The 23,923-nt window shown below is 51.8% G+C and overlaps 7 protein-coding genes across 7 annotated transcripts; 3 read left to right on the top strand and 4 right to left on the bottom strand.

Moving 5' to 3' along the window:
* Positions 1–1,431: 1,431 nt before the first annotated feature.
* On the bottom strand, positions 1,432–1,965 carry IUM83_04751 (uncharacterized protein; the record flags this gene model as incomplete). The annotated part of the gene is made up of 1 exon (XM_067928848.1): positions 1,432–1,965. The coding sequence occupies one exon, from the start codon at positions 1,963–1,965 to the stop codon at positions 1,432–1,434; it is 534 nt and encodes a 177-aa protein (XP_067796166.1).
* A 324-nt stretch (positions 1,966–2,289) lies between these two features.
* On the bottom strand, positions 2,290–3,261 carry IUM83_04750 (uncharacterized protein; the record flags this gene model as incomplete). The annotated part of the gene is made up of 2 exons (XM_067928847.1): positions 2,290–2,666; positions 2,847–3,261. 2 exons carry the CDS (start codon positions 3,259–3,261, stop codon positions 2,290–2,292), a joined length of 792 nt encoding a protein of 263 aa, XP_067796165.1.
* Positions 3,262–4,289: 1,028 nt separating this feature from the next.
* IUM83_04749 (uncharacterized protein) lies at positions 4,290–4,706 on the bottom strand (the record flags this gene model as incomplete). Its single annotated transcript, XM_067928846.1, has 1 exon — positions 4,290–4,706. The coding sequence occupies one exon, from the start codon at positions 4,704–4,706 to the stop codon at positions 4,290–4,292; it is 417 nt and encodes a 138-aa protein (XP_067796154.1).
* Positions 4,707–5,738: 1,032 nt separating this feature from the next.
* IUM83_04748 (uncharacterized protein) lies at positions 5,739–6,239 on the top strand (the record flags this gene model as incomplete). The annotated part of the gene is made up of 1 exon (XM_067928845.1): positions 5,739–6,239. The coding sequence occupies one exon, from the start codon at positions 5,739–5,741 to the stop codon at positions 6,237–6,239; it is 501 nt and encodes a 166-aa protein (XP_067796211.1).
* Positions 6,240–6,468: 229 nt separating this feature from the next.
* IUM83_04747 (Importin subunit alpha) lies at positions 6,469–6,951 on the top strand (the record flags this gene model as incomplete). The annotated part of the gene is made up of 1 exon (XM_067928844.1): positions 6,469–6,951. One exon carries the CDS (start codon positions 6,469–6,471, stop codon positions 6,949–6,951), a length of 483 nt encoding a protein of 160 aa, XP_067796145.1.
* A 797-nt stretch (positions 6,952–7,748) lies between these two features.
* On the bottom strand, positions 7,749–8,219 carry IUM83_04746 (uncharacterized protein; the record flags this gene model as incomplete). The annotated part of the gene is made up of 1 exon (XM_067928843.1): positions 7,749–8,219. The coding sequence occupies one exon, from the start codon at positions 8,217–8,219 to the stop codon at positions 7,749–7,751; it is 471 nt and encodes a 156-aa protein (XP_067796349.1).
* Positions 8,220–13,933: 5,714 nt separating this feature from the next.
* IUM83_04745 (uncharacterized protein) lies at positions 13,934–14,954 on the top strand (the record flags this gene model as incomplete). The annotated part of the gene is made up of 3 exons (XM_067928842.1): positions 13,934–14,079; positions 14,143–14,422; positions 14,787–14,954. 3 exons carry the CDS (start codon positions 13,934–13,936, stop codon positions 14,952–14,954), a joined length of 594 nt encoding a protein of 197 aa, XP_067796291.1.
* Positions 14,955–23,923: the final 8,969 nt, after the last annotated feature.

The raw sequence follows: 23,923 nt of genomic DNA, 5'->3' as shown, positions 1-23,923 counted from the left end.
CTGCAGCTGTCACAAACACGATATTGAGAATGTTAACTTGATTCCATTGAATGCTTTTTAGACTTCACTACACGTAAAACGCAGATCTTGGCGCCCACGGGTTGTACTCTACAGTAGTACAGTGTCTTCAGCAGTCGCAAGCGAACTGGTTAGGTTTGTCGTGTTGAGAATAGTTTGCTCTCGACACTCATTTTCAATCCCGTTTGTCGGATAGAATCCTTGCGACCAGACCATGAACGACTTTGCGCCTTTATCGAATGGAAACATCACCTGTCCCTTAGGGATAGCGTGGCTGATCAGTTTCATCCCTTGGCACAGCTCCTTCTCGTAAAACACCATCGCGAGCCCGTCCTTGATTCTTTCCCAGTCTGCCCCCACAGTAGAAGAGTCGAAGCAAGAGCTGAACGTGTAGCATTTTTGCGTCGTTGAAAACTTCATAGACCATCGGTGGGCGCCTACGTAAAGCCCACTGTAGACCCAAATTTGCATCTTCGAGCAAATGGAGGGAACAGCGTGCAGTAAGACGAACACGACCACAAACAACACGTTTATCAGGAAAACCATTGTGGTACTAGCGGCAAAATCGAAGAGTGACAACGGTAGAGAGAGAATGATGGCATTTCTTCTTAAAAAAAGTGACATCTACCATCGAGGGAGCTCCACGCATCGAGGGGAGTATTGGATGGTACGGCGCTTGATACTAGTATGCTAGGTCGACAAGAAGTATGTGGTGTTCCCCACAGGTAGGTGTATCCAGATTTAGGTTTTTGGTTGTGGCTGCGAAACGATAGCACTGGCTGACTTTTGCTGCTTCATCAAGCAGCCAATGTGGTAGATGCGCTAACCATTTCTCTCTCGCCGAGGTAGCACGCGTTCTCCACCCCTTTCGTTGCGTAGACACCAGTGTCCCAAATAATAAACGACTTGGCGTTCAGGGCGATTCTAATATCAGTGAAGTAAAGTGCGCCGTCTGGAGCCCCAAATCCTATGACATGGCGGCGCGTTTGGCAGCTGTTGTTATTGTAAATGGCAAGCTTCATATTACGTTTGACCCCCTTCCATGTCACCGGCGTGCATTGGCCTTTGAAGCAGTTGTAGATGTTATAGCACCGCTGTGTCACTCCGTCGATGCTGAAAGTACGCGGCGTGACGGTGGGCTTTCCGAAGGGAGTCAACGTAAAGGCTTTCCGAAGAGAGTCAACGTCATCACCCGAACACAAACTATCACCAGAGAAGCCACAGACAATACCTTCATCAGCTTTAAGGGCCTCATCAGAGCAACGCCACTACTTTTATTTTTTTCAAAAATGACAACCAACTATTGCATATCATTTGTTGCGTTCAGCATTTGGATTTTATCGTACGTCGTTTCCCGGAAAGCGACAAGTTTTTCACCCCAATATCAGCTACTGCTACTAAAGTATTATCTCATTACGACAAACTCTCCGGTCGACTAAGCTCTCGTTTCTCGCATCGGTTAAAGGAAGCTAATGGTGTCATTTGAAGAACCGCTCCGGTGTCTAGACTCGACGAGTTCGCGCTAACATTACTTTGTAAGATAGCAGCTTCGCATATGTCGACGAACCCCTTGAGCGCGAACGTGCCGTACTCCCAGAGCATGAACGACGATACCTTATTGTCGAGGTTTACGGACGCAAACTTGATCTCGCCTGACGGAGTCGATCTGGACACGTATTGCGTCCCGCTGCACGATTCACCGTCGTAGAAGGCAAACCACGCAGCTGAGGGGGCATTAATCCACGACGCAGAAGAAGCTTTGTCGTCGAAGCAGTTAACGACGCTGTAGCAGCGCTGGGACGTCCCGAAGTTGAACCTCTTGAACTTTTTGTGTTTGTCGTAGTCGTCGTGGTCGTACAGCCACAAGTCGGTGGCAATAGCAGGTAACAAGACCACCGCAAGCAAAAAAGATAAAGCTGCCAGCAAAGACACTTTGGTTGGAGCCATCCTGTCTTCGTCGACGACAGTCGCTAAATGTTGGGCCTGACAGTGACAGCTAAGTTATGTGGAAGGCTTGAACGATCCGTCTGGCTTAACGTTCTATCCAAGTATTTTATTCTTCATATGATGTGTCTGTTTCGAGAAAGTTTACGAGCAAGCTGGTGACATCAAGTGTCCGCGAATGCTGGATTTGACTGACGAAGATTCAAGCTTATGTTGCGCTATCGGCGGTACGATCACTGGATCTTGGAACTGCGTGTATGAAACTCAATTTATTTGAATCAATTATGGTAAACCGCAAGAGCTGGTGTCGCTCGCAACACTGTACTTCTAGCTAACGCCCCACGGGCATGGTAAATCTTGGCCGTTTGTCGCTTTCTTACTCTTTTCCCAGACGATGAATGAGGGGACGGCGTCATTGATTCCATCAAGTTTGAAGTTCAGGGGATAGTTGCCCTCCTTGTCGCTGATAACGCCATCCGACGGCCAGTCTCGACTGTCGCCAGTACATTCCTTCCCTGTGAAGAAGGCGATACACGCCTGGCCGTTGAACACGCCAGTAGTAGGTAAGCCTTCCCACTTCACGGACGAAGCTTTGTCATTGAAGCAACCGAGGTTGTAGCAGCGCTGGGTCTGTGTAATTCCCCACGGGAAGTCGGGTCCTTCGAACACGGTGTCTCGGTAGAACGTGACGACACGATACCAGGCTAATGCGAAATGGCAAAGAATCGTAGCGAAGATAAACACGACGAATCCGATGCGTTCATGCATTATAAAGCGAAAGTGAAAATGGAGGTGCGACAACGAAATCGATGGGTTAGTTAGATGCGGTGATCCCACACTCTAAATCTACTGCCCTATACAACAGTGGACTGACTAGCTGGTACCCCATGGGCATGGCGTCTCATAGCCGTTCGTGATTTTCTGGTCGTCCTCCCAGACCATGAACGATGTGATTTCGTCGTTCACGAAATCCAGCGTGAAGTCCTTCGGATAGTGGCCCGTATCTCCGTCGTCGTTGGCGGCATCCGTCGGCCAGTGTCTGACTTCTCCCTTGCAGTTCCTGTCTGTGTAGAAGGCGATCCGTGCCTTCCCGCTGAAGCTTCCCTTGCTCGGCAAGCCGCTCCACTTGACCGAGGAAGCCTTGTTGTCCCAACACGAGAGATTGTAACAGCGCTGGCTCTTGGAGATGCCCCACGGGTACGTCGAACCATCGAAATCAACGTCTTGGTAGAACGTCACGGTGCCGTACCACGCTGAAACGCAGCTGGGCAGGAGAACCACGGCCAACGTTAAGGCCATGGTGAGAATTTCAAAAGTTTTCATAGCGAATGTGGCGGAGCTGCTTTCGTTGTGAGAAGGCAAATCAAGAAATGGGGTGGAGACGCAAGGATACTGGTAAACTTGCTACTCGTTGCAATACAAAAAGTAGGTGACAATGTATTGAATCACAGTTCTATAGAACGTTCCACATGCCGGCTAGAGAGTAAATTAACGAAGAGGAGACGAAATGGATGTTAGCGTCTTCAAGTCAAACTTGGTGCTGCGTTTTAATCGCAACACTAGAGCACAGTACTTAGGCGGTAACATTAGTTAATTGATCATTTAGCCTGTGTTCCCGTGGATAAGCATCTTGTTGTCCCTCCCAGATAGTGAACGACGACACTGCGTCGTCGTCGATTCCATCAAGCTAGCAGCTCATCTAATAGGTGTCCCTGATCCCGTTGATGACCACATCGTGTGGCCAGTCCCGACTGTCTTTTCCAGTGCAGAAGAACGCGTTGCGCGACTTTCCCTTGCATTCCCCGAGTGCCGGGATGCCTTCCCACGAGGCCTGGTCGTCGAAGCAGGCGAGGTTATAGCACAGCCGCATCCTTGTGATCGGCCACGTATAGGAAGCGCGCTTGAATTCTGCGTACTTGTAGAATGCCACAGTGCCGTTCCAAGCCGAAGCAGCATTCGTGAGGAATGCCACGGAGAGGAAGGAGAAAATGGGTGTTGCACTGAAGCATATTCCAAACCTTAAGCTGAGGTGCCGATGGGGTATTCGTATACTCCTGGGTAATTGGGGAAGTGACATTACGCTTGACTACAGCCACGATCCGGATTTTTTTAAGACTGGGGTAAGCACAAAGAACAACTAGATGTCATGTGGAGGAGATTCGAGTAGTGTTTCCTGTGCATGATCAAAGCCTTCGTAATTGTTGTGAGAGCAAAGCACAAAATACGAAAATATGGTAAAACCAAATATCCGGGCAACAAATTGAAGAATCATTATTATGTGTTTCCAAGAGCTGCCAAACCTCTACTCTTGTACGAGCGACGTGCACTTATTGGCAAGGGCTCTCTGAACCGTATTTCTTGTCACTGTTGTCGACCCAAACCATGAACGAAGAGATGTCGTCGTTCATCTTGTCCAGCGTAAGATCGAGCGGATAGTTTTTCTCCTCTGTCGTCCACTCCAGGTGGTACCCCGTGCACCCAGAGTTCTTGTAGAATGCAATGTGGGCTTTGCCGTTGAAGCTCCCCTTTTGCGGTAGGCCCTGCCACTTCACCGACGTGGCCTTGTCGTTGAAGCAGCTCATGTCGTAGCACTTTTGTGCTGTATCGATGAACCACGGGAAGCTCTGACCGTTGAAGTGTGTTTTCTCATAGAAAATTACGACGCCTTCCCATGCCTCTGCAGTGGACATGGTGGTCGTGAAGATGATGACAACGACAGCAACCAGCGACTTGAGGAAGCTCATGATCAAAGACCGGCTGGGTTGGGGGGTGGAAATACACAAATGAATTTAAGCAGACTTAAAGAGTATGTAGTCCTTGTCCGTCGTTTGATAGCAAATTCTATTAAACAATTTCTCATTTCTAGGTGGGGAGATACCGTCGGCTGGCTTATCAGTTTGGGTGGTGAAATCATCTTAACCATCGATTCCTCCTAGCTTCAGCTAACTCAAGTTAATTTATGACTTGTGGAGTACCGCGTGTTTGTGCGTGAAAACCTGCAGCTCATACATTGAATCATCCAACTGTTCTCCCCATTCAGGGCCTACCTCACTTAACCGGTGATGGCTTTCTTCTTGCGCTACGACATTTCTCAATCTCACCACTCGCAATGGCTTCGCTTTCCGCACAACTAGTAGTCATAATGATGGTGGCTTGGGCGAAGGAATGTGTTGGCGTTGCTGAAGACGCCATTACATTCGAGGGTAGCATCAACCTTTATTCAGGTACCAACTACCAGCACGGCCTTCTCACGATCAACTTCAACATGCCCAATCGTTGCTACAACATCAACTGCACCAACATCGACGACCGGCTTGCATCCGCGAAATGGAAAGGCCTCCCAACAACCGGGTTGGGCGGAAAGGCCTACATCACTTTCTACGCCGACTACAACTGCCGCGGAAAGCACACGTCCGCGCTACTCCCTCATAATGGTGGAGTTCGCGAGTTCGTGTATCCGAAAGGAATCTCTGCGTTCATGGTACGGTCGGAATCCAGGAGTCGACGTCATGGGTCTGCTGATGTCTGCAGCTGGACTGGTGCTAACGTCAAAGACGGCTACGTGGTCGAAATCGACAATGATAGTCGCTGACGTCCCGCTTGCAACTATGGCGTAGGCAAGTTCTATCTAAGAAGTTGTACGAGTTATCTTTCGTAGCTTTACGATACAGATATCACAGAACAAACTGGTTACTGAACCTTGCGTCATGCTTGCGCTTGGTGTTCAAAACTCCCCCATGCACCATTCACTTCTGGTTTTGCAGCAAACTGCAGCAATGACATCCCCCTTGAGTTTTCTTGCTGTTCTGTGTGGGTTCGTGTCGCTGGCCAGCGTTTGTACCGCCGTCACGAAGATCAATGGTACCGTGGCGATCTACAGTACCACCAACTACAAGAATCGACTGCTCACGATCAATGTCCGGTACCCCAACCAGTGCTACAACGTGGATTGCAGCGCCCTTGACAACAAGGTTGAGTCTGCCAAGTGGACGAACCTTCCGACTACGGGGCTGGATGGGAAGGCGTACATCGTCTTTTACGAAGACTTCGACTGCGGCGGAAACGAGGCATCGATCACTCTGCCCAACTCTGGCGGCATCAAGAGTTTCGATGGCAACAAAGTCGACGGCGTTATTTCAGCGTTCAAAATCAAGTCACAAGCCTCAGACGTCGACAATGGGTTTTCCAATGTGTGCAGCTGGACGGGTGCCGATGTAGTTGGTGGGTCGGTGTCGCAGGACGATTCGCTTTCTCTGGTCGTTGCGAAGCCGAAGTAGGCGGTTCTGTCAGGCATTGTGTGTGGTGTTTTAGTGACATTGCGAGTAGCATCCTTGATTTTAAATCAAATGAAGCTAACAGCTTTCGAGAACCTGATATGCAGTACCGGTATCACAGAATCATACTGTATGTAGATGAATCACAGAAGACTACAAATTTCATGAAGTTTATATCTCGCGGCGAAGCCCTCTCGTCAGTGTCATTCTTCATTTTGCGCACGGGTTAGCAATGCAGTTACTTCTGTGTCTGTGTATTTGGTTGAGCTTCCTCGGTTGCACAATCGGTGCTACCGATGCAGATTTGAACGGGCTTCTCAAGCTGTACGCCAGTGTGGAGTACAAAAATCCGTTCACCACCATCAAGTTCAACTACGCGAGTCGATGCTACAGCTTGGATTGTGACGCTCTGGACAACAAAGCCGCGTCCGCTAAGTGGGATAAGCTCCCGAACTCAACATCCGACACCCTTATCTTCTACAGTGAAGCCGACTGCACGGGCCACAGAGGAACAGCTCGCCTTTCGAAGAGCCTGGGGGTTAGCGACTTCAAAAAATTGAAAGGCACCATTTCGGCCTTCATGGTGAAGACGATAGCCACCACGAGTGATCAGATCTCCAAGCGAGGAGAGTCGAACGTTTGCAGCTGGACGAGTGTGGGCGTAGGTGGTGTTGCCGAGGAAGACCCGACCCTAGCTCTGGTATTGAGTGGTTAACTACAGCATTCGAGGTTCTAACTGAGCAAATGATCGTTTTCTGAATGTTTATTATAGTTTTTTTTTTTTCAAATTCAGAGTTGCTTCGTGGTCGATTGCTGCTACTGTAAAATCTTCTTGTAGATGGAGATGTTCCGAACGCTGCTTTCCACCCCGGTTGCATACTCCAAAAAGATGAAAGAGTATGCCACGCCGTTTATTCCAACTGAACCAAACTTGATGCGTTCTCGTAAGCTGTTGGCCACCTGTGGCTGCCTTGCGCTGCCTCGGTAAAACGTGAGCAGAGAAGTCGTGTCACCTGTGAAGGTGGCTTTGAGCGGTAATTCTTTCCATGAAGCCGAAGAAATCGCATCATCAATGTCTCCGCAGGCCAGGTTCAAGCACAAGTTGGTGGTATTGAAGGTGAGGAAGACCAGCAGTGACTGGAAATATGTGCCCTTGTATAGCCCTTGTATAGCTTCAGTTCTCCTATCCAGAATATCTGCTCGACGCGGATTCGCTTTGCGCAGTGGCGTCAATAGTGCCAAAGACGGAGGCGTTTAGGGCAGCCGACAAAATAAGTCTTTGAATTATTTGAAGCCACATCGTCTTGGACTTCCGATAATTGGGAACTAACAACATGTCGGAGGTGTCGGTAGAGGGCTCGCAGTGCTAGATTCCGTTGTATGTCTGCTTTCATTTAAAATCGATCGAAATCCACCGCCCCAGTACAAAAAGCATCATGTTATGACAGACAACTGAATTCAGTACAACGTACTACCGATTTGGAGCAGAACACACATACTACCTTCAGACGCTTACGACGAGCTCTTGTTGACACTCACGTTCAAGTTCGCACGGAGCGTCGTGGATTCGTCGGAGCATATACTGGTTTTGCCGTTTTCGATTCCGTCCGAGGTTTCGAGCACCATGAAGGACGAAATCGCGTCGTTGATATCGTAGTCCGCAAAGGACGACACAGAGCCCAGCGAAGTCGGAAACTGCTTGCTCTTGCCGGTGCAGTCCGTGTCGACATAAAACACTACATGCGCCTTGGTCTCGCCCTCGTAACTTGCTGAGGTCGGTAGGCCTGACCACTCGACGGACGAAACTGCATCGTTGTAGTCCCCGCACGCCATGTTGAAGCACCGGTTGGACTTGGTGAACGCGAACAAAGCCAGAAGGTGCCGATAACTGGTATCACGGTAGAGCTGAATCTGCCCAGAGAATTCACCAGCAGCGACCGAGATGAAGCCTGCGATAGTCGAGGCGAGAAGGAGCGAAGCCATCAACACAGACACGGTGGAGCACCACTTGATACTGGAAGGGCGCAAGTTGAGGAATGAGAATATGAAGCCGAAGTTTTTGGGAATACCCACCATTGTCCAAACGTGCAGTTTGTCGAACAGCTTGCACCTTTAAGAAGTGGCACTCAGTCCCTTCTCGTCGACCTGCACGGATTTAGCCTCCTCCTTGCCCTCCCTAACAACCTCCTAGCGGACTGACTTAGAATATTTGATGAAATCGTCATCAAGAGCAAGCAAAACATAGCATACCACTTTGTTGAAGTCATTATTTCGCTCACCACTATTCGTCGTTACATCTGGAAAACATGGAATTGCCGGTCTTCGATGGCTCCATGCACATCTTAGCGGTTCGTGCTGCCCTCGCAGAACGTGATGGTCTTGTCGACGTCAATACCATTCCTATCGTATACGATCAAGGACGTGATTTTGTTGTCGATGCCATCTGCTGCAAAGTTCGACGGGTATTCACCGCTGCTGGCTTTGTATCCTCGTGCACTCCCTTTGCAGTCCGATGATGTTGTTGCATTCAATTTTCTTTTTTTTTTCACAACAGCTGTGAATTCTGCAGTACCGAATGCCAAATGACGCCAGAAATTAAGCCAGTGCAGCCTTTATGCTACCATCAACAGCGGTTCGTTCATAGAATTTAGATAAAGATTTATGGAATTCAGCGAAAAAGCAGCGGTGATCGATACCGGTCACTTGTCGATTTCATACATCAGACTCCTGGCGTTCAATCCTTCGCCTCAATGCTGCGAACGTATGCTCAATGAACTCTTACGAACTTCATGGAGGCCTTAATAGTGAAATTTTGTTGACTTCAGTTCCTGAATTCATGAGAAATCCAATTTTCTAGTTTGGAAAATATAGCGTAATGGTGAATTGATGGAAATTAAAGGCATGGGCAAAGCGTGGGTGGCCACAAACTTTAGATTGTTGTGCGGTTGGAATCCTTGATTTTGCTCTCGCGGGGAGCGCAAGCTAAAACTAGCATGCACGTCCTCCGGTTGCACACCCTTTCTATACATCCAAGAGTGGCTAAACTCCGAAAAGCTAGAGGGTTCTGCCACTTCGCATTTTTCCATTCAGCGTCTACAGTTGCTAAGAATGTTTGTATTCGCCTTACTTATCACTGCGTGGCTGCTTGGTGCGCTGGTTTTGACGAATGAGAGAGGGAGATAACGCTCTATCGTGACACGAATTTCAAGAACACCTTACTTGATATCCGTGGAGCCGAAGTCCAAACCTGCTACAATTTGCTATGCAAAGGCTTCGAGAACGTCGCCTCCTCGGCGGATTGGAGCGGCTGGCCAGAGAAAGCGTCTGGTCACGCGGGGCCGCCATTCCTTTTGGTTTTCACGAAGAAGAACTGCAAGGGCAATTTCCAGGGTTACAAGACCTATGGGAAAGCTTTTCCGTCTGACTTCACAGCAGTTGGCTTCAACGACAAAATCGTGTCGCTGATCGTGTACGACAAGAACTTCGTCGACGTGGACAAGACCATAACGTTTTGTGAGGATACCGAGTTTTCAGCAGTTGTCACCTCTAAGTCGTCAACCCATTGAGCTAGTGGCACATCACCAAAACGAGGGTCAAACTTAAGCAACGATTTGAGGTGATCCTTGTTTAGGGCTGAAGTAGACTGTACTTGAAACTTGCCGTATAGAGCCTACTTGCGTCCAAGAGCAATAACTAAGTACCAGGTTGCTGTCGTTGAGCAACGCGTGCGGTCAAGTCACCGACAGTCGCACTTGTGGTGTTGAGAACTTCAGTCACGCCACAAATGTATTTAGGTGATCCTCCCCTCCCCCAGCACTTATCACGTTGAACGAAGAGATTGTATCGCCCATCCCGTCTTGTTGAAAGGTTGCCGGGAAGTCTGGATTCGTGTCGCTCTGTTTGCTGACTTTCCACCACTTTGCTTTGGGTGCCTTGCAATTCGCAGCTCTGTAGAACATTATGATAGTGCTACCGTTGTTGTAGTGTGCTCCTGCTTCGGGGAGTCCGCTCCACTCGGCGGACGTGACATGATTGTCCAGGCTTTTGCAGAGTGAAAAGCTGTAACAGGTGTCGGCCAAGACGTGAGTGACCCTCGTGAGTCTTCGCTTGAAGTTCGTCTCCCGGTAGAGATCGACGAAGTTAGCTTGGGTCACCGCCGCCAATACGGCACCGAGAAAAAGCAGGGTGAACGGATAGTAGCTTGCCATCATTGACGGTTGCAGCTTGCGTTGATGTTGGCAAAAGGAATGTGAAGTAGTAGGGCTACAGTGTGTTTAAGAAGATCGATGGTCAGGAGTAGAAGGCGGATCAGTTTTCACTTACCTCCCAGCTAACTGTAGTGGCTGTAAAAATTATCAGAATGTAGAGACTACTAAAGCAGTGAGGCATTTTAACACAGACAGCAGTAAACGCTGTCGTGGAATTATAAAGGTACGAGAACTACTCAATTGTTGCGATTCGGGTGTCAATAGTGGCAGGTTCGGGGCACGTAGACTCCAGCCGTGTAATGCTCCACGTATTAATCACCAGAAAAGAGGAAACGTTGAAAGGGAGGTTATCCGGGAACCCAAGATCACCGTCGCTTTGCGAATCGACGGGCCACCACTTGTAGTCGGACGTGCAATTCCTGTCGGTGTAGAATGCTATCATGGCGGAACCACCCTCAAACGTGATTCCAGTCTCTGGCAGACCACCCCACTTGGCAGATATCGCAGCGAAGTCCGAGTCAGAGCACACGAAATCGTAGCAAACGTCCGTTTGGACATTGCTGAGCCTCGTGGTCTTGCCCTGGAACCTCATTTCTTGGAAGAGTTCGACGAATCCTGCTTGAGCGCGCATAGCCAGCAAAATACCGGTAATGACTGTGAAGGTGACCTTGTGCTGAAGGGCGCTGGAGAGACGAGTCGCCATGGCTACTGTAGTTTGATGGTGGTAGTGACAGCGGAGGCAAAATTGAAAGTGATCGAAAGGTTGGTTGATGTGCGCTATCCTCGATCTGTGACAAATAGATGGGATGGAGTTCTCCTCTTGTGACAAAGCATGGGATGACGGAGAATCTCGCGATTCTTTAGTCATTCGGTCTCTTTTCGTAGTAGGGCTTCATGGGGGCGAGAGGAATCTCCACTCCCGTTTGTTGACAATAACCGTTTAACTGAACTGTCCTACGGAAGCAGAGGTTATTTTCTGTGGATACGTACAGCCCCATCTCGCTAAGCTTGAGATTGAGCATTTTTGGACGTATTCTTATCGCGCCAGAAACGTCCGAGTGGACAGCGATCAAAAGGATCAAACTGTCGAATGCAGGAGAAAAGGAAGTTGCACAACGGAGTGCATCAATGACTTCCTACCTCATAATGGAGCAAATCTACACTACTCAAGCTTGCAGGATACCGAGGATAAGCGACATCAATGTAAAGTTTGTATCCATGAATTTTCTTATCGAGGAGAACGCAGACAAAAGCCAGCTTGCAATACTCTCGACCAGACCCTCGTCACGACTACGCCAAAGCAGTGATGGTGTTGTTGTCTAACGCACCACTTGCACTTCCAGAGGATCTGTTGACGGTCGCATTTATTTCAGCGGTAATCTCTCCGGACTCGGTAGTACAGATCGCCCAGCCGCCACGGTTTATCTTCTTCGTACTCTTGTGCCAGACCATGAAGGCTGAAATCTCGTCGTTGATTCCGTCGAGCCGGAAATTCGAAGGAAAGTAGAGATCGTCGTCGCTCTGCGTTTTAATTCGCCACCAGACATTTCGCTCCAGGCAGTCTCTGTCGGTGTAAAACGCTATCATTGCGTCACCGCCATCGGCCATCTTCTCCCTGAGACGACCCCATTTAGCGGACGTGATGGTGTTGTCCAGCGCTGCGCATGAGAAGCTGTAACACTCGTCGTACTCGATGTCATCGATCCTCGAGAGCTTATGTTTGTGGTCCGCATCCCTGTAGAGCTCAACCCAACCCGCTTGAACAACCGCAACAAGCAACACGCTAGCGATGATGCAGAAATGATGCTGTAGGAGTTGCATGAGGTGGTTGACGCAGTGCTTAGGAGGGATATTAAAAAATGAGAAGTGAGAGCAGGTCTTTGGTTTGCGAGTCAAAATAAATTCAGGCAACAATAAAGGATTTAAGGGTTCCACCGAATCAAAATGCTTTACACGACAAATGGCATCATACGTGGCAGTCCCGGTAGAAGATTGTACATTTGAATTCCCGTCAGTTCGCGAGATTTACAGACTTTACAAGCCCAAATGTATGGAGTATAATCGACAGAAGCAAGCCGGGCTTATCATTCTCCATACCTCACTAAAATTTTTACGTCGTTACTGCGTCGCTTCGCTAGTTATAGAGATATAGCGACGGTGCCCTCGGATGCAGGGCAAATGTTTAGCGAGCCTCCATCGATCTGTATTCCACACCTTGAAAGACGAGATTGCACCGCCGATTCCGTCGAGTTGGAAGTTGGCTGGGAAATTGGTCGGGCTCTTGCTCTGCGTATTAATATTCCAGCGGCGTACCTCCCCTCCGCTGCAGTCTTTGTCGGTGATGAACGATATCACGGCGTCGCCACCTTGGAACAGACTGCCATTTTCAGGGAGTCCATACCATGTTGCGGAAGTAACAACGTTGTTCAGTCGGCCGCACCTGAAATTGTAGCAAACATCAACGAGCACGTTGTCGACCCTCAGGAGTTTGTTCTTAAAGGCTGCGTCCTTGTACAGATCGACGTAGCCTGCTGTAGCAATCGCAGCCAGAATGCTTCCAATTGCCCCCAAGGCCGTCACCAGTTGAAGCGGTTTTTTCATAACACCAGTCATGTTGGAATGGCGGTTGTCTTACGCAATAAAACAGAGCGAATATGACCGCGCAACTAGATGTCGACGCCGCTCAGGAGTGGCTCAGTCACTACGATTTCGGATGACAGTGGCCTACGATGTTTCAATGTTCTGGTGTGGTTTGGACCTCACGATTCAAACCAGAAAACAGGAGGTATTCATTCGATCTCTTACTAAATTAAACGAATCTTGAGAATCCAAGAGCGTTCCGGACGTATGAAAGTTCCAGTTGACATCCATAAAATCTGGATGTGTATTCGAAACGACAACACTATGAACTTCATCTAACCTGAAAGTATTGGTCTTCCTCACTCGCTAATGTCGGTCGCTGCTCTGCTCTCTTCAGACTTGTGCTAGTGGGGGAAAGGGTATTCGACTCTGAGCAGTCGTCTTCCGCAGCTTCAAATGTTCATGAGTCTGTATGACAATGAAGATATGGATATTCGCGTTTGATTTCGCGAAACGATAGAGGAGTATCGATTTTACAATATCCATCTTCTTGGGGCTATAGGTTTCTCTCTACGTGCAATCGCTATCCCTTTTAGTGGGCATGAAAGTTGTCAGTGCATCGGTTGTCCAATTTAAACGTGATCTAGTTTAGCAAACATCGAGAACCACATCGTAAACCCTCCTGAGTTTGCCTTTAACCCCCTGGTTCCTGACGTCGTAACTTACGACATAGCGCGAGGAACAATAGAGATTGGCTCAGGCAATACTTTATTTAAGTCATTTCAAAACTATAAGACCAAAGAGGTATTTAAGAAAATTCAACGGCGGGGACATAATCCCGCCAAAACGAAGCTGGGTTAGGGGGCCGATGGACACATGACACTCACTCATCATTTCAGAATCTGCGGGATGGTGCGCATCCGCTCAAGCAAGCGCGAGAAGACCTCCGCCGTTGCCGCAGTTGTCCGCGACCTCGACTTTCCCTTCTTGTGGCGGCAACTGCGGGCGGTGGGCTGGACGTACAAGAAGCCTAGAGGTCTATCTACGGAAGGGCGGTACGTATAGACTAATGCGTGCTGTTTGAATCTGAACTAATATGACGTGTGTATATGTTACAGATACGTTAAACCTGATGGTAGTGAAGTATTCGCTGGTGAACACGCACTAGTCGCGTATGCGCTTGAGTCCGACCTGATGGAAGGGATAATCGCATCTGCGGGTCAGGCTGCCAGCGCAGCGTCAGCACAGACTACTGGCACGGTCACGGCGGACACGGTCACGGTCACGGCGGACACGGTCACAACGGACATGAGCACGGGCACGTCGGCGGACACGGGAACGGCGGACAGGAGCACGGGCATGGGCACGGCGGCGGGCACGGGCGCTGCGAGTCCGGCGGTGGGTGCATCCCAGATTGACACCACCGTCGGACTATCCACAAGCTTGACATTCCGCCCGATGCTTGGCGCTGACGATGTCAAGCATCGGGCGGAATGTCAAGCGTGTGGGGCCGATAACCGTCCCGTGTCCGAGTGCTGTGTTGGGCTACCAGCGCTGGATGGGCGGAGTTGATGTGCACGATCAGCTCCGCCTCCAGCGCTTCTCTCTGCAGACCTCTACCAAATTTCAGAAGTACTACCGAAGCCTTTTCCTAGGCCTCGTGGACATGGCGTTCGTGAACGCGTACCTCACGCACAAGGAGACAGCGAGGATGGCCGGCACACCTTGCCTGACGCGCGGAGAGTGGTTCGCGCTGCTACAGAACCAGCTCTTGCAGATGAAACCCCACGACTTCGTTGGAGTCGTGGCCACGCCGACGGTTGGGTCGCAGAAGCGTAAGCGAGCGAGCGCACGGCACATGCACGCGTCGGAGCAGATCGAAGACTGGGTGACGGTCAGTGGCGTCCAGAAGCGCAGGCAGCGTGTGTAGTGGGTCTAACTTGACTCACTACTTTAGCTTACACGTTGCGCAACGTGTATGAGGAAGCGTAAGTACTCAGTAATTACTTAGGTTAATTATACTTGAATACACAAATATAAGTTAACTTAGACAAGACTCCAAGTAGCTAGTTTAAGGTAAAATGAGAACTGTATTGCTTGTAAATTGATCTTCCTCTAAAATCTGCTAAAAACTGTTTATCATCTATGAAAGGGTTGACAGCGGCTGGCTGTCAGAGCCCCGCTAATATGCATGACTCTGATTGGTAGAAAGATGCTGCTTTCTACCAATAGGATCTTTGGGTATGTGTGGACCACTCACTGTGGTGGCCCACTTCAATGTATCCATCGGTGTGTCTTACACCAATGTGAGGAAGTATCCAAAACGTTTAACAGATAACCTATCTGTTAAATTCACAAGTGGCTTGCAGCCACTTGTACGTGTAACCCCGTTACACCATCCCCCCCTTAAGGTTAGACGCGCGGGGTCTCCGCACGTCAATCTTCGGAATTGACCATTCGTCAATTCTCCGCGTTTGGAGAAGAAATCCGCGCTCATTCAACGATGAGCGCGCCACAGAAGAAGACCTCGAAGTCGGTGGGGAGTCATCTCTCCATCGACGACTACTTCGAACGCCAGAAGGCGAAGTATGGCGACGTCGTCGACTTCGACGACGACGATGAAGACATGAAGGGCGAAGAGGACTCGCCCTCAAAGCGTAAGGACTCAGTGTCGCGAGCGAATCGCTCGACCCTCATGCGAAGAACATTCGCCCGCGTGAAGGGGACGTATCAGACGCTTCGAGTTCGAAGCGTTCGCGTACTGAGAGCGACACCCCACTCGCTTCCGCTGGGGCTCTCAGTACTCCGCGCGCTGCTGCTGCTGCAGCGCGTGATATCAAAGCTCAAGGCTCTCCGCGCGCTGCGCCTGCAGCGCGCGATCCGTGGATGCCGTCCGCGTCCGAGATTGCGGACCGGTATAGGAACTCGGTACCTCCGAATGAGGTGCCGCTGTACGTATGCAGCGCCATCAAAGATGACGCTGTGGCTGCCGGGCTGCATTTTGATGCGGAAAAGCATCAAAGGCGCGATTACTACATCGGACTCTTTCATGAGCTCCGATGGTTTCAAAGCAAGAAGACATCTTCTCGCAGCAAAGTGCCCGAATGGCAGGCACTTTGTCAAAGTTGGAACGCCTTTGTTGATAACTTCAACAAGAGGCCGAGTGCTTACCGTGATCGGATTAAGCAAGCGCGTGATCGCTTCGAGACATACTCGAAGCGTGGAAAGCTGGAGCAACTTCATGTTGCTGCTGAGTAGGCAAATGTGCCGTGCGCTGTGCCCGAGGGCTTTCAGTGCACGAAGTGCTTCCCAGGCGCGGTCCGCCAGAGCGACCGCGACTTGAACGGGTACACGTCGTTCCGTGTGCCCGAGAGTCTCAAAGAGCTCCGTGCTAAGTTCTTAGCACGTGAGGGTTTGGGCGCTGGCGATGATCGCAGCGCTCGTATTACTTCCGCTGCACCAGCGCGTGCTGCTCCTCGCACGCCCTCACCATTTCCGGAACGTCCTCCAGCAAGACGTTCCGCGGCTCCCATGTATCTCGACGGGGAGGAAATCCTCTCCAACGAATACGAGAACGAGCCCCTTGAGGGTTCGTTTTCGGGATACTAGGGTCAACAATCCGCTCAACAATCCAGCGGGTTGAGCCGCGGGCGTCACGGATCGGCGGTGGCGGGGGTGGGAACACGCCCCGGGTATGATCAGCTCCGGGCTGATCAGTATGCGCCTCTCCACGACCGGGTGACCGCCGTGGAGCGTCTGCAGGGCGCTGAGTTCGCCGTCCTGAAGCAGGAGCTGGCGAACCAGAAGGCCCAAGTCGCGGCGGTCTCGCAGACCGCCTCGAATATCCAGGTCGAGCTGGGGACCCAGATGAAGGGGTTGCTCCAGCGCGTCCGCGCGCTGGAGGAGAGGTGCTCGTCGCCGAGGCCAAGTCCTCCGCTTCTGCCTCGGCTCCTGCCGAGGCTTCGGGTCAGCCGAGCTAGATGGCTCGTGCTGCAGGTATGGCTTCAGCCGTCCGACGTAAAAGGTCGGATGGAGGCGCATGCTAGACGGTATGTCTAGCGTGTATGCGTTGCCGTGCCGTGCCAACCCAGTGAACGGCCCGATGAAGCGCGGAGCAAGCTTGCTTGCTCCGAAATCCGAAACTGCATGTCTAGGCAGGTTTTGTGTAGCTAACAAAACTAATGAACCAACTTTAAATTCATTTGTGTTGCCTCTGCCCGCATTGTCTGCGTTCAGCTTCTGTTGATCAACAGAAACTGCTATTGTGTCTTGGACAAACCGAATCACGGCTTGTCTTTTGGTGATGAAACTGATTGCATCCGAGCTGAAGTCATTCAGCTCGCTCTCCGCTAGAGGCCCGGCCTCTGCGTGGTTCTTTGCGGTGTCTGCGCCCTGCGCAGACCCGTGGTCGTTGGCCTTGTTGTTGGGGGAGTCTGCGCGCTGCGCAGACTCATGCGTTTTGTTCGTTGTTGCAGCTGACACTGTGCAGGTGTCAGCGGTTTTCTGCGGCTGCTGTATTGCAGTCGTAGATCCTCCCCCACTTAAAGTGCGAGCCATCACTCCGAGTAAACTCGGTAGCCATCACTCCGAGTAAACTCGGTAGCCATCACTCCGAGTAAACTCGGTAGGCGTGGATGCCGCATGGCATTCACGTAGAACGGTGTATGCCCGGTCGAGGCATGCACTGAGTTATTGATGGCAAACGCTGCCATCGATAAGCACTCGCTCCAGTATTGGAACGAGTGAGCGTAGCTCTTCAAAATGTCGACGAGCACGCGATTCACGCGCTCGGTTTGACCGTCCGTCTGCGGATGATCCGCAGTCGACATGGAAAGCTGGCTCCCAAGAAGTGTAAACACTTCTTGCCACAGGTGCGCTGTGAAGCGCGGGTCTCTGTCCGACACGATGTCGGACGGCATGCCATGGTGTTTGAACACCATGTCGACGAGCAGACGGGCCGTCTGCTTCGCGGTCACTTCTGCCGGCACCGCAGCAAGATGTACCATCTTGCTGAAGCGGTCGACGAAGACCACAACACCGGTATTCCCTCCGCTGTCCGGGGGAAGACCAAAGATGAAGTCCAAAGACATGGACTTCCAACACTCCGACGGAGTCGGTAGTGATTGTAATGGAGCCTGCGCGAATGGCGCAGGCTTTACGCGTTGGCACACCTCGCAAGCACGGACATACTTGCGCACCCACTTGTACTGGTGGTGCCAGTAGAAGTCGCGCGTGAGAAGGTCGTATGTCTTCTCACGTCCGAGATGTCCCGCAGACGGGGCATCGTGATATTCGTACATGATCCTCAGGCGCAGGTCATGGTCATTTGGCACGACAACGCGATCCGCGTTGTCGTCGACTGCATTGTAAAGCAGTAGTCCGTCGTGCACACGAAAGCGGTGTGCACGCGCTCGAAGGTGCTTGGGCAGCTTCTGACGGGACTTGTCAGAAGGCGCTGTGTCATAGGCCAGCAAGAGCTTCGCGTCCGCGCCGTGCGCGTACGCGGCCTTCGCATCATCCAACAGAGATGATGTGGGTTTGCTCGATCGCATGGCGTCAATGGCATTGACGTCAACTGCTTCTGCATAGTCCGGCCGACGTGATAACGCGTCGTCCATCACGTTCAATCTTCCGGGTTTGTATTCGACCCGGAAGTTATACTCCGTAAAGAATGAGAGCCATCTCGCCATTCTTTGTGAAATGTGTGGCGACTTCACTGCGGTACGCAGTGAAGCATGGTCGGTGTAGACCACAAATGGTCTACTCCCAAGCAAATACACTCGGAACGTTGCGAGTGCATACTTCATGGCAAGGAGTTCCTTGTCATGCACCGGATAGTTGCGCTCAGCTGGCTTCAGCTGACGCGATTGGTAGTAGACGACACGATCACGGCCCTCGTGATCGTGCTGCATCAACGCGCATCCGATTGCGAAGTCCGATGCGTCACACACTACGTGAAATGGGCGCTCTTGGTCAGCCACTGCCAAGATCGGCGCCTCAGTCAAGCCCCGCTTGACTGCATCGAATGCCTTTTGGCAATCGGGTGTCCAATTCCACACAGCTTCTTTCTTAAGAAGCTGTGACAGCGGGCGGATCTTGCCCGCATAGTCCTCCACGTACTTGCACAAGTACGTGGCCAAGGAACTGCCTCAGTTCCTTGACACTTGAAGGCGTTGGCCATTCATTGATCACTCTGACCTTTTCCGGGTCAGGGCGAACACCATTCTTCCCTACGAGACACCCGAGGACGGGTATCTCGCTCGCCCCGAAGATACACTTCTTCAGGTTCGCGTAGAGCTTATGCTTTCGCATAAGCTCAAGTAGCTTCCGGAGATGCACCCTGTGCATCTCTATGTCGGTCTTCCCGTCCGCAGCTCGGTTGTGGATAAACACATCATCGAAGTAGCTCGGCACGAAGTCGCGCACCGAGCGCAACAAGTGCGTCACGCACCTGTTGAAAGTCGCAGGGGCGTTCTTAAGCCCCTGCGGCATTACTAGCCATTCCCAGAGCATGCCGCTTGGCGTGCTCACTGCCGTGAGAGGGATATCGCTCTCACGCATTAGGATTTGATAAAATCCATCGCAAGTCGAGAGCACTGTAAACGGTGCTCCCGGCCATTGAATCGATGATAACATCTTTTCGCGGTATCGGCGTCTGCGCCGGTACCGTCGCATCGTTCAGCTTGTTGTAGGCATGAACGATGCGCCATCCGCCCTGTGGCTTCTTGACACAGAACGTCGGAGCACTGTGCGGGGACTTTGATTCCCGCACTTGTCCTGCTTTACGACGACTTTCAAAGAAGTCGTCGATCGCTTTCACTTGCTCTCGCGGCAGTGGCCACTGCCGCGTGACACAGTACTTCGTGCCCGGCACGAGATCAATCTCGTGCTGAATGCCCTTATCCTGCGGAAGCTCCGCAGGAATGTCTTCCGGGAGTACGTCTTTGTACTCCCTCAACAATTCGTAATAGGGACTCGACTTCAGCGAGTCCCAACCTTGTTCCTCGAAGCGCTCTCGCTTCGTCTTCGCACTGAGAGTGTCTTCACTCTCAGTGGTACTTCCCATGAAGAGCTGCCTCAGCTCTTCGCTCTCGCTCGCCATTCTTTCGCTGTCCGAAAGAACGCAGGCTTGCTCGATGCGTCCATCGTGCAGGTTGCGCGTGAAGCGCTTCCAGCTTATGGCTGGAAGCGAAGTCAACTCCGACGCCGTCGTCGGAGGACTAGCGAGTTCCATGTCACGATACTGAAATCCAATATCGGTGCGCGTCTTGACATTCGGCGTCACCGCCGCAGTCTGCCCAGCAGACTGCTCTTGTTGCGTCTCGGTCCCGGACCGAGACTTGCGCAGCGTTTTCCGCTTGCGCCGTCTTCTTGTTGTGCGGAGCCGGGCTCCGCACAGTTGTTCTTCTGGTCCAGGCCCGGCCGTGGACAGTTGTTCGCCGGCGGACCCTGTCCGCGGGCGCGCGGTATCAAGCCCGGCTTGACCGCATTTTCCTTCGTGCAGACCGGCTGCACAGTAACGTGTCCCTTCGCCGGCAGACCCTGTCTGCGGGCGCGCGATATCAAGCCCGACTTGATCGCATGGCGCTTCGTCGTGCAGCCCGGCTGCACGACAGCATGCAAATTGCGTCAGTGCGGTACGTTTGCAACCGTCCGCACTGTTGGCAGCGTCAACTCCCGGAGTTGACACGCCTTCGTCACCTCGACGCCATTCATTGGCGGAGCCCCCCATGACCGAGGGTGCGTCGGCTCCCGGAGCCGACGCGTCGTTGTCGACCTGACCGCTTCGGGTCAGGGACTGTCCCTTACACGCTTGAACGTGGGTGTTGGTTCCCGGAACCAACACATCCTCATCTTCCGACGTCGGCAGCACCGCCGACGTGGATCCCACTTGTGCGCATCCTCGCGCACCCCTTGGGCATTCCGGGACAGCGGCATTAAGCGCTGTCTCGACTGGCGAGTCGCGCGCACCTGCTGGTGCGTGCGCTGCGGTAACAGGGCCATCGCTCTCTGTTCCGCAGTCGCGACCGAAGCGCACGAGCGTGCGCTTCTTCCAGTCAATTACCGGATCATGCCGTGCAAGCCACGGCATGTCCATAACAACGGCGAACTTATCGTCCCGGTCCAGGACGATAAAGTGTTCGACAAACACCCGTTGTTTGTACGAGAAGCGCACGTTCACGACGCGCTTCTCGGTCTTCACGATGACACCTGTTGTCAATCGAACTTCCAGAAGACTTCGAGGTACCTTTACCTCCTCGAAGTCAAGACTCGGTAAATTCCGCAGTCGAACAAATTTGTTCGACGCGCCCGAATCTACCAGAGCGCGAAGAGCGTCGCTCGCTCGCTTCGACGTTACCTTCAAGATGACCAGGTTCGGCCTGTCATCTTGCTTCCTGCAGCGAGACCTGGTCTCACAGGGGGCTGCATTCCTCAGTGTCGCGTGCCCGATGTCGGCACGCGCGACTGCATTACCAGTAGGGCGCCCCGCGCCTACTGAATGTTCGCGTTTTTTGCTGGTCCGCGGCGATGCCTAACATCGCCACGACGGCCACCTCCAGGGGGCATGGGAGCTGTGCACTCCCGTGCAAAGTGACCGATCCTTCCGCAACGGAAGCATCGCACATTACTTCCGTGTTGCCGGTGGCCAGCAGCCGTTGCATTCGAGAGGTCCATTGGTTCCGGACCTCCCGTGCTCACTACCGGGCGCGGTTGCGACCTCGGCACATTCGCATGCAGTTTAGCCTGCCGCAGGCTAAACTCTTCTTGCATGGCAAGCGTAATCGCAGCTTCGAGAGTACTCGGGTACTCTCGGAAGAGATAGGTCTTCACAGGCCCATCTCTAAGCCCCTTCATGAACGTGACGACCTTGGTCGCCTCGTCAATCGGGTTAGTCACGATATTTGATACCAAGTACCGTTCACGCTGCGCGTAAGCACGGACGTCATGCTTGCCCTGCTGCAAGTCGAGGAATTCCGCCCTCGACCAGAACTTATTTTGCGGGGCTCAAACGCTTGTTTGAGCTCCTTTTTGAACACTTCGTACGTGCTGAAGCACGTAGGATCGGAGAGTCGGCGTCCATACGCCCAACTCCTTGCGCGTCCGCCAAGGCAGGACATGGCGAACGCGACCTTCGACAGCGGGTCGACGATGCGTCGAGCCGCTATGGCTGTGTCGAGTTCGACAAGCCATCGGAGGAGAGGCTCGCCCTCTCTTCCCACGTAATTGCTTACGCTCAACTTTAATGGTTGAGCACGCGGTGTCGTCCCTGACGACGCCGTCACTGAGGAAGCAGCGTCACGCCGCTCCTTCATGATGAACCCCAGAGCAACACCATGCTGCTCTGTCGGCGATAGCGTACGCAGCATTGTAGCTATCGCCGCCTCCCCAATGACTGTTGACAGTCGTTGGAGGGCATCCCACTCTGGGTCAGACAGGTGGGGGAAGTCCGCGCGTGCAACATGCGTTGCAGGCGTATTGGAGCTCTCCATGGGCACCTCCGTGCTCATGTGGTTCTCGGCTCCGCGTTCGTATACCGCGTACGAACGTCAAGCAGTCGGTCGTTGGACGGACTACAAAGTGCTACCAGGTGTAGTAGGTCTAACTTGACTCACTACTTTAGCTTACTCGTTGCGCAACGTGTATGAGGAAGCATAAGTACTTAGTAATTACTTAGGTTAATTATATTTGAATACACAAATATAAGTTAACTTAGACAAGACTCCAAGTAGCTAGTTTAAGGTAAAATGAGAACTGTATTGCTTGTAAATTGATCTTCCTCTAAAATCTGCTAAAAACTGTTTATCTTCTATGAAAGGGTTGACAGCGGCTGGCTGTCAGAGCCCCGCTAATATGCATGACTCTGATTGGTAGAAAGATGCTGCTTTCTACCAATAGGATCTTTGGGTATGTGTGGACCACTCACTGTGGTGGCCCACTTCAATGTATCCATTGGTGTGTCTTACACCAATGTGAGGAAGTATCCAAAACTTTTAACAGATAACCTATCTGTTAAATTCACAAGTGGCTTGCAGCCACTTGTACGTGTAACCCCGTTACAGTACCGCAGTGAAGTCGCCACACATTTCACAAAGAATGGCGAGATGGCTCTCATTCTTTGCGGAGTATAACTTCCGGGTCGAATACAAACCCGGAAGATTGAATGTAGTGGCCGACGCGTTATCACGTCGACCGGACTATGCAGAAGCAGTTGACGTCAATGCCATTGACGCCATGCGATCGAGCAAACCCACATCATCTCTGTTGGATGATGCGAAGGCCGCGGACGCGAAGCTCTTGCTGGCCTATGACACAGCGCCTTCTGACAAGTCCCGTCAGAAGCTGCCCAAGCACCTTCGAGCGCGTGCACACCGCTTTCGTGTGCACGACGGACTACTGCTTTACAATGCAGTCGACGACAACGCGGATCGCGTTGTCGTGCCAAATGACCATGACCTGCGACTCAGGATCATGTACGAGTATCATGATGCCCCGACTGCGGGACATCTCGGACGTGAGAAGACTTACGTCCTTCTCACGCGCGACTTCTACTGGTACCACCAGTATAAGTGGGTGCGCAAGTACATCCGTGCTTGCGAGGTATGCCAACGCGTAAAGCCTGCGCCATTCGCGCAGGCTCCATTACAATCACTACCGACTCCGTCGGAGTGTTGGAAGTCCATGTCTTTGGACTTCATCTTTGGTCTTCCCCCGGACAGCGGAGGGAATACCGGTGTTGTGGTCTTCGTCGACCGCTTCAGCAAGATGGTACATCTTGCTGCGGTGCCGGCAGAAGTGACCGCGAAGCAGACGGCCCGTCTGCTCGTCGACATGGTGTTCAAACACCATGGCATGCCGTCCGACATCGTGTCGGACAGAGACCCGCGCTTCACAGCGCAC

Source organism: Phytophthora cinnamomi (assembly GCF_018691715.1).
Source record: "Phytophthora cinnamomi strain GKB4 chromosome Unknown Contig17, whole genome shotgun sequence".
NCBI classification, from domain to species: domain Eukaryota; phylum Oomycota; class Peronosporomycetes; order Peronosporales; family Peronosporaceae; genus Phytophthora; species Phytophthora cinnamomi.
The sequence above is the reverse complement of the archived record's forward strand: the minus strand, read 5'-3'. Positions and strand labels throughout refer to the sequence as shown.